This window comes from Cannabis sativa, chromosome 9 (genome assembly GCF_029168945.1).
Source record: "Cannabis sativa cultivar Pink pepper isolate KNU-18-1 chromosome 9, ASM2916894v1, whole genome shotgun sequence".
Lineage (NCBI taxonomy): Eukaryota > Viridiplantae > Streptophyta > Magnoliopsida > Rosales > Cannabaceae > Cannabis > Cannabis sativa.
In genome coordinates, this window is record NC_083609.1 from 18924478 (window position 1) to 18934646 (window position 10169).

A 10169-nucleotide genomic window follows, 5' to 3' on the forward strand; every position below is an offset into this window, starting at 1 on the left:
AGGGGCTATTAGCAACTCAGATAATGAGTGGTTTAGACAAATCTTTAAAGTGGACTAAATGTCCTTGATTCATGATGCAAATTTGTTCAAAGTAATACAAGCATTTTCATTTACCCCAAAAATAAAAGAAAAATTAATAATTAGATTGTAGAAACATGCATGTAAATCTAAGCAAAATGCTATGCATGTTGCTTCTAATGACGTTAATAACTATTTTCAGAATTTGAGAGAAAGGTAAAAGCACACATAAAGTGAAATACTTGCATATAATTAAGCTTCGAGAGAAGTACGTAATGATCATATCATCGATTAATCAATCGATGGAGTACAAGCTCAAGCTGTAATATTATAGCAAAACAGCTTAATTATTTATGCTAATTACTAAATCGATACATTCTTATACATCAGCTAGTAAGCTGCCTATTCGAGGTTGCCTAAGTCAAATGATGAGCTCTCTTCATGGTTTGAATCAACATCTTGGTAGATGAAGCTGTTCCAAGCAGCCCAAGAGAAATTCCAAAACCAATCAAAAAAAGGTTCAAAGCAAGAACAGGTTTAGAAATGTGAGCCCAATATATCTTGATGTAGAAGGCACAAGGTAAAATGAAACAAATGGCAGTGCTGAGAAGAGATCCAGTGAGGGCGAGTACATGTTGGAAGTATGGGAGGGAGAGAGCTAGGGTTAGTATGAGCAAGAGAAAGAAAGAACCCAAGAAACCCCTTGTGATGAGCTTTGCCCTAGTGGTCATGGAGGAAGGCAAGGCATGCTCGAGTTGGATGGCGAAGGGTGCGAATTCGAGTGCGTATTTGGTAATTGGTGTGAGGACTGTTGCCCAAAGAGCTATCTTTGTTCCAATGAAATGGGGTGGCATGCTGAGTGTGATTTGTGGGTTTATTTGTGGGCCAAACAGTTTTGCTCCCAAAAAGGCTACCACTGTGTACAGTGTTGTCACTAGGCTGAAGCTAACTACGGTCACCTGCACCCCACATATTAATCAAAAGTTAATTAACCAACTATATATATACTATAAAACTATTACACATATCATAATTATGTATAGTTAATTAGTTTAAGAACATGATGTTTTGTTGTACTTTGATTATTAAAGCAAATGTATCCATATACATAAGAATTTATTCTTTGGAATCTCTTTCGGTGCGGCATATATATATATATATATATATATATATATGTATATTAATTGACTGTATAGTAGTATGGAATATATTCAATAGCGTGCATATACTACTATATTAATTTCCGACAGAATTTTGAAAGTCTTCTATAGTATAATGTTGTCAACTCATTTTTATGATATAGATTCCTTAAGTTTATATGACTGCCTTGCCTTCCTGGCTCACTAGGAATTGGGCTCTAAGGTAATAATACAAATATATATAACAGCAGACTAAATGACCTAATAATATTGGAGAGCCCAAATGAGATATAAAAAAGAATGTAGAACTAGTGGGAAAGCTAGCTAGAGAGAGTTGATCTATCATCTTTATTTTGGGATGTGCGAATCTTGTAATAAGACACTACAAAATAGAATAAATCACAACAAAATTTCCCAAAATAAATTATGACTAAGAAATATATTATGTTATATATAAAAGTAACAATACTAATAAATTGAGTAAAAATATACATGTGATCGAAGGTATAAATCAGACATAATGTAAACAAATAATAATTTTAACTAATTATCTTTACTTAAGAGATGAGACATATTTTTTAAAAAGTGACTTGCCACTATATCAAGTTTATGTATAATTTATGTATATTAAAAAGTTGTTACTACTTTTTTTTTAAGTGAGAGGGCTGGAAATTAATAGACTTAATTAACCAGTTGGACGTTGTACAGTTTTTTCTTTTTTTTTTTAAAAAAAAAAATAATACTAAATAAATTGCAGGAATAGAAATACCTTGGTAAACTTGGATGGATCTTTCATGGCTACATATAGATTAGGAAAAACAATATGTCCTGCATAGCTGAAAATATAAAGGCCAGAAATGGCAGGAATGTTATAAATTTGAAGAACTGGTATCTTATGGTCAGGTCTAACACCTCCAAAGATGGCTGTGGAAGCCACAGAAGAGAAAATGACAGCTGACATGAGAATTCCACCAAAGGAAAGGAAAGATATTGAGGACAGATTTTTCAGCCAAAGACTTGGTAAGGCTACCAAAACTGCTATGGTAGTTAAGAGATGTGATGTTGATAACTTGGCCCATATTGGAAACTTAAGTTGAACCCTGTTGTGATCGATGATCACCTTGCAATCAAGTTTGAAACAATGAAAAACAACAGCAGCAATGCTGTAGCAGTGTTGCAGCAATACTGGTATAAAACCAGTCAAGAACTAATGAACAAAATGATGAACAAATTTGAATGTTTTATTAATCTTGGAGAGAATTACAAATGGGAGAGTATGTACAAGGCTTAACCCAAAACAATAGGTTCTCAAGCTATTTATACTAAGCTGAAAAATAAAGGACAAAAAAAAAATACAAAACTGTCAAAAATAACAGTTAACAGATTTAACTGTCAAAAACCGAATAACCAACTAACTCCTAGTTGCACGTGTGACTTTGGTTTGCATGTGACAGATCATAAACAACAAATCCTCCTTGATCTGACACAGATATAACCAAAAGGATCAATAGAGAATTGAACCCCACACAAAAATAAATCTTAGCCTGCAATGTGAAGCAGATCGAGGCAGTGTTTGAATTTGGCATGAGGCACTGCCTTGGTGAACATGTCTGCAGGATTGTGATTAGTATGAATTTTCTGAACTTGAACTTCCTTGCTTGAGATTATGTCCCTAATGAAGTGCACCTTAATGTCAATATGTTTTGATCTCTCATGAAACATAGGGTTCTTCATTAGGTGAAGAGCACTCTGATTGTCACAGAATACAGTGACATTTTTAGTCTCAAAACCCATCTCCTTTGCTAAACCCTTTAGCCAAATTGCTTCTTTGATTGCCTCAGTAGCAGCCATGTACTCAGCTTCTGTTGAGGACAATGCTACAACCTTTTGAAGGTTTGCCTTCCAACTCACACATCCTCCTTGCATTGTGAAGACATAACCAGTAATGGATCTTCTTGTGTCTATGCAGCCTGCATAGTCTGAATCAACATAGCCTGAAACTTGAATTTCTGGATTGTAGCTTTTGCTGTAGGTGAGGCCTAGGTCAAGAGTGCCTTTGATGTATCTCATAATCCACTTCAGTGCATCCCAATGCTTCTCTCCAGGGTCTGCAATGAACCTACTCACAATGCTCATTGCATATGCTATGTCTGGCCTGGTACAGACCATAGCATACATTAAACTTCCAACCCCACTGGCATATGGAATTGAATCCATTAGCTCTCTGTCTTGCTCTGTTTTGGGTGCTTGATCTTTAGACAGTTTGAAGTGAGCAGCTAATGGAGTTGACACAGGTTTTGAGCTGTCCATCTTGAACTTCTGTAGTACCTTTCTAAGGTAATTTCCTTGTGTCAAAGTTAGGGACTCAGGTCTATTCCTTCTTATTTCAATTCCTAGGATTTTCTTAGCCTTTCCTAGATCTTTCATCTCAAATTCTGAGCTTAGAAGTGCCTTCATTTCTTTGATTTCACTCTTGCTTTTCCCTATCAGCAGTATGTCATCAACATATAGGAGAAGAAAGAGTGTATCATTGAAGTAAACACAGGGGTCATAGGCACTTTTAGTGAAACCACTTTTCAGCATGAAATCATCAAACATGAGATTCCATTGCCTAGGAGCTTGTTTCAACCCATACAGGGACTTCTGTAGCAAGCATACTTTGTCCTTGTCTTCATCAAACCCCTCTGGCATCTTCATGTAGATGGTTTCATCTAATTTTCCATTGAGAAAAGCAGTCTTCACATCCATTTGCTCGATTTCTAAATCTTCAGATGCAGCCTTGGCCATTATTGCTCTAATTGAAGCTTGTTTCACAACAGGTGAGAAGATTTCATTGAAATCTACCCCTTCTCTTTGGGTAAACCCCTTTGCCACAAGTCTAGCCTTGTATCTCTTGCAATCATCACTTGACAGACCCTCCTTTTCCCTAAAAATCCATTTACAACTGACCAGTTTGCACCCTTCTGGTTTTCTGACAACAGTCCATGTTTTATTCTTTAACAGGGATTGTTTTTCTTCATCAATGGCCTGCAGCCATTTGTCTTTGTTCTTGCAGTTTATGGCTTCATCATAGGTTGCAGGTTCAGCATTTTCTATTTCACTAGCTATGGTTAAAGCATATGCAGTGTAATCTGCAAATCCAAACCTAGCTGGTGCTCTTGATTCCCTTCTAATTCTGTCTCTGGCAAGCTGATAGTTATCAAGTGAGCTATCTTGTTGCTGATCAGTTTCTTCTTCAACTTCCTGATCAGTAATTTCACTGGTTCTTGCATCTGATCTGACTTCAACATGAACCTGTCTAGCCTCAGGGCTGGTTTCAGCTTTGTCTTCTGGTTTCATGGCCATTGCCTTTTCATTAAAGACCACATCCCTGCTCACTATGCACTTTTTGAAACCAGTTTCTAAACACCAGAGTTTGTACCCTTTAACTCCATCAGGGTACCCAATGAACATGCATTTTATTGCTCTAGGCTGCAATTTGTCTTGTTTGACATGCACATATCCAATACAACCAAAAACTCTCAGATTATCTAGAGTAGGAACCTGACCTGTCCACATTTCTTGTGGGGTTTTAAACTCAATTGCAGCAGATGGGCTTCTGTTTATCAAGTAGCAAGCTGTTTTGACAGCTTCTCCCCAAAACTTTCTCTCCAAACCAGCACCCTTCAGCATGCATCTAACTCTTTCAATAAGAGTTCTATTCATCCTCTCAGCCAAGCCATTCTGCTGTGGTGTCCTTGGTGCAGATTTGTGCCTTCCAATTCCAGTTTCTCTGCAGTAGTTTGTAAACTGTGTTGAGCAGAATTCCAAGCCATTGTCTGTTCTTAGCTTCTTAATTTTCTTGCCAGATTGGTTCTCAACCAATGTTTTCCATTCCTTGAAAGTCTTGAAAGCCTCATCTTTAGTTTTGAGCAAGTGTACCCAAACCTTTCTTGAGTAATCATCTACAATACTCAGAAAGTAGCTTGACCCTCCCAAGCTTGTCACCTTAGATGGACCCCATAGATCTGAGTGTATGTACCCAAGTGGCTCCTTGGTAGTGTGTTTCCCAGTACTGAACTTTTGCCTGCAACATTTTCCATAGACACACTCTTCACAAAAATCAAGCTTACCACCAAGTTTACCCTTAAGAATTCCTTGCCTTTCTAATTCCAACAGACCTCTTTGACTTACATGGCCAAGCCTCAGATGCCATAATTTAGTTTGATCTATATCATGATTAGATGAAACTGTGTTGACACAGCCAGAGGCAGTTTCACCAATCATGATAAAGAGTCCATTTCTAAATTCTCCTTTGATCACTGTTTTGGAATTCTTCATGACTTTAAGAAACTTGTCATCAATTTCAACCTTACAACCAGTTTCAGTTAGTACACCAATTGACAATAAGTTTCTTTTGAGATCTGGTACATACCTGACATTCTGAATCCTCCTCTTGACACCATCATGCATTTTGAGCATAACTGATCCAGTACCATGTATTTGACAGGCCCTATTGTCTCCAAGAAAGACTGTTCCTCCTCTTCTTTCTTCAAGATCATTGAACAGTTCCTTGTTTGGACACATATGAAATGAGCATCCTGAATCAAGAACCCATTCATGACCAGAATCTGCATTAGAGGCCACCAATACATCTGCAGATTCATAGCCATCTGCTACAACATCAGCTTCTCCTTTCTCTTTGTTCTTTCTGCCTTCTTTCTTGAGTTTGGCCTTCAAAGCCAAGCATTCATCTCGAAAATGGCCTTCCTTCTTGCAGTAAAAACACTTCTTGTCTGTTGTTCCCCTCGAGTCATCCTTTGACTTTGTTTTCTGGTTTCCTTTGTAGCCTCCTTTCTGGTTCTTGAAGTCTTTCTTTTGTGTCTTTCCTCTAGCAAACAAACCCTCTCCATTTTCACCTTGACTGTCCTCTGTTTTCTTCTGAATTTCTTTTGAATTCAAAGCAGCCTTGACTTCGGACATTGTTAGAGTTTCTTTACCATAGAGCATCGTATCAACAAAGTGTTCATAGGATCTTGGCAAAGAACTCAAAAGTATAATTGCCAGATCCTCCTCTTCCTGTTTCACTCCAATATTGCAGAGATCAAGAGTGATCTTGTTGAACTCATCTAGGTGATTCCTCAAATCTTTCCCCTCATCCATTCTAAGAGTGTACATTCTCTTCTTCAAATACAATTTATTTGCCAGGGACTTCTTTAAGTATATGGAACTGAGTTTGTTCCATAAACCAACAGCCTTGTCTTCACTAGATACCTCCCTTAGGACTTCATCACCTAGACTGAGAAGAATAGCACTATGTGCCTTGGTTTCTATCTCTTTCTTCTTCTTCTCATCTTCAATTTCTTTGAGACTCTCTTCATCAATGGCTTCTGAAATTCCATTATGAACAAGCAATGCCTTCATCTTAATCCTCCATAACCCGAAATCATTAGTTCCATTGAACTTGTCGATTTCAAATCTTGCTGCAGCCATCTTCTTGAGTTTCTTGATGTCTTTGAGTTTCAATCTTGATTGAGCTAAACACCTTGCTCTGATACCACTTGTTGTGATCGATGATCACCTTGCAATCAAGTTTGAAACAATGAAAAACAACAGCAGCAATGCTGTAGCAGTGTTGCAGCAATACTGGTATAAAACCAGTCAAGAACTAATGAACAAAATGATGAACAAATTTGAATGTTTTATTAATCTTGGAGAGAATTACAAATGGGAGAGTATGTACAAGGCTTAACCCAAAACAATAGGTTCTCAAGCTATTTATACTAAGCTGAAAAATAAAGGACAAAAAAAAATACAAAACTGTCAAAAATAACAGTTAACAGATTTAACTGTCAAAAACCGAATAACCAACTAACTCCTAGTTGCACGTGTGACTTTGGTTTGCATGTGACAGATCATAAACAACAAACCCCTTTAAAGACTGTGATAATATTGTCATGCAAGGATATGGTATAAGACACAAGAGTCATGAAAATCTCCAAGTATATAAATACTCCCACTATGGCTTTTCCTTTGCCTCCAAAAGCTTCTTCTCCTATATCGCTGTAGCTTCTGGATTTGGGACTCTTCTCAAGACATTTTCCAAGTAGAAGACAAGAATATGCGCATATTATTCCAAGTAATAGGAGTAGGAACACTGAACACCATCCTCCATTCTCTAGGGCATATGGTACTGATAACTGCCCTAACCCTGTAATAACACATAAAAAAATTATGTTTATAAAACACTTAATTCTACCCAACTTTTATATATATAGGAAAAGAGAGCGACGACGTCTATGGTAGGTGTTAAAGATGGAGGCAGACTTGAACTCCACCAAAATGTAAAGAAAAAGTTTAAGGGGCCAAGCTAAATGGAAGCTTGGGCAAAAAAAAAGATATATTTTGTGAGTAATGATATGTGCATAGACAAATCAGTGATACACATGTGTCAAGTTACTTTAACTAATTATTTTTTATTTAGGATGAGTCTCACTTATTAAAAGTGACTTGCCACAACATAGGTGTATATTATATTTGTGTATGAATTATGTGTCCACATATCACTATGGAATAATTACATAATACATTATTTTTTGTAAATTTTTTACATTTTCTCGTTTAAAGATTTTTTTTAATATATATTTTTACGATGTTCTTTAAAACAACACTAAACAACAAGAAAACTACATAAAAGGAACAAGAAAATAACATCGAAATAATAACAAAAAATAATATACAAATAACAAAAAATCAACAAAAAATTAACAAGGGACAACATAAAAATACATCAAAATACCGTATTTTTTGTAAATAAAATTATAAAATCGTAAAAATATTTAAAATTCTGTACAACTGTATTTTTATAATTTTTCTGTTGTTTTGTGTATTTATGAAAGAATCCTATCATTATTGATATTTTTTAGAATATAATAGTAAAAATTTAAAGTAGAGCATTGCTATTAGACACCTAAAAGTGCCTAATACTATAGAATCACGATCTCCTGTTAAAAAGTGATATTCTATACTGTGTTAAACCAATCAAAGTTTAACAAGTCAATTAATTTTGTTATTTATAAAAAAAATTAAACATCTAATAAAATCAATAAAAGTAGTTAACATATTTAATAAATTATATTAGTTGATGAGTCAAATATTTTGATAAGTTTAACACAATGTGGAACGCCAATGTTTAACCGAGAATCTTGATTCAATACTATAATGGGATCTAATACTTTAATAATGTGACGCTTGATTATTAATTTTTATATTATTTATTTAATTAAAATGTGCAGACCAATAATAAATTATACTAATAAGAGTTTTCTATCTCTTATGGAACATACCTTAAGCTGCCCCTAACATTTCTCTTTTTAGATATGGTACTTTTTGAAAAAATTATGAAGTATGGTTTCGGAAGAAAATCTAAAATATGAACTAGACTTTTTGTTTTTAAGAAAATAATTTGTCTATGTTTGTAAAAAGTAATAAAAAAAAAAACATACCAATTTTAAAAAATAAATTAGATTTTCTTGTAAAGAAATTTTCAAAATAGGGCGAGAAGCCTTGGGTGACGGCCAGATCGATCCGCCCACCCTTGTGCCTGACTCTATTGATAAGGTGTCTAATCATTAAGATAAATCGTTAATATAAATAAATAAAAGCAAGTTAATATATATAAATATATATCTATATATATATTAAGATAAATTAAGACAGGAGGTAGAAGTTCACCGATGAGCATTCCAGTCATGTTGATGACGGCATGAGCAAAAGAGCTGTTGGCATGGTGATGACTGCCGTTGTTAATAGTACCATTATCATTATTATCATGATGATGATGATGATGAATTTCATTTTCATTTTGGTGGTTGCATTTGCACACTATTTGGCTTTCTTCAACACAAGCCTCACATATTCTAGATGATGATGAGTAGTACTCGCTTGCAATTTGGTTTTTGTTTTGGGAAGAACATTTATTGGATTTGATCCCTATGCCTTTGCATATTTTGTTCCACATGATGATAATATATATATTCTCTAGTATTTTTTTTTCTCTCCAAATATGTGGGAGAGGTATATGTTGAGAATAATTATGAAATGGGTTCTTGGGCACGTACGTATATATAAGGGAAAAAAGCATCACTAGTTGACACTGTATGTTTATATATATATATATATAATGTAATCTATATCTACTGTAGTGTGTGAGAATCTAAAGATACTCTTCAGCTTAGCTAAGCGAACAAACCATAAAAAGTATGAACAAACCTAAGAAAAAAAGGAATATATAATATGTATACATATGCTTGGAGAGGAATGAAATGGTACACGTATTTCGCCAACTATACCATATTACCATTATTATTAATTGAGAAAGAATCTAAAATTTTGAGATGGCTTCAAATTTTCTACGTCGATTGATGTTTATAATAGTACTACATTTTTTTTTGGTATATATATGGGTGCACTTTTAATAAATATTACTTTTGAATGGGTAAATTTTAATTTTTAAGCTTTATTTTTCTATCTAACTAGTTTAATCTTTCATTCTTACATTATATAGGCCAGACTCTTAATGAGTATTACTTTTGAATGGGTAAATTTTAGTTTTTAAGCTCAATTTTTCTATCTAATTAGTTTAATCTCTCATTTTTACATTATATGGGCCTGAATTGTTCTATCCGCTAGAAAAAAATTAAGAAAAAAAGTTTTTCGGCAAAAGAAAAGATAAAAAAAAAAAGTGAGTTTGACTTAAATATTTTGTAACTAAATATATTTTTAATATAGTGTAAAAAGAGATATTTTTGACATTTTTTTAATTAAGTAGCTGAACTAAGCATATATATGAAAATTTCTCTTTCATTATTCATGGATCAAAACTTAATAATTTAATATTTTTAAAATTAATATTTATAGTTAAATTTATTTAGTAATCATCAACGAGTAATACCCATTAAAAGGTGTTCCATATATATATATATATGTGTGATTTGTAATAATTAATTTGTATTTATTTCACGAATTTGTGTT

At 34.1% G+C, this 10169-nt stretch overlaps 1 protein-coding gene across 1 annotated transcript; it reads right to left on the bottom strand.

Moving 5' to 3' along the window:
* Positions 1 to 249: 249 nt before the first annotated feature.
* On the bottom strand, positions 250 to 9246 carry LOC115723002 (amino acid transporter AVT1H). Its single transcript, XM_061103937.1, has 4 exons — positions 8871 to 9246; positions 7067 to 7347; positions 1927 to 2277; positions 250 to 977 (listed from the first exon to the last, which is right to left on the bottom strand). The coding sequence occupies exons 1-4, from the start codon at positions 9154 to 9156 to the stop codon at positions 435 to 437; spliced, it is 1461 nt and encodes a 486-aa protein (XP_060959920.1). The 5' UTR covers positions 9157 to 9246; the 3' UTR covers positions 250 to 434.
* Positions 9247 to 10169: the final 923 nt, after the last annotated feature.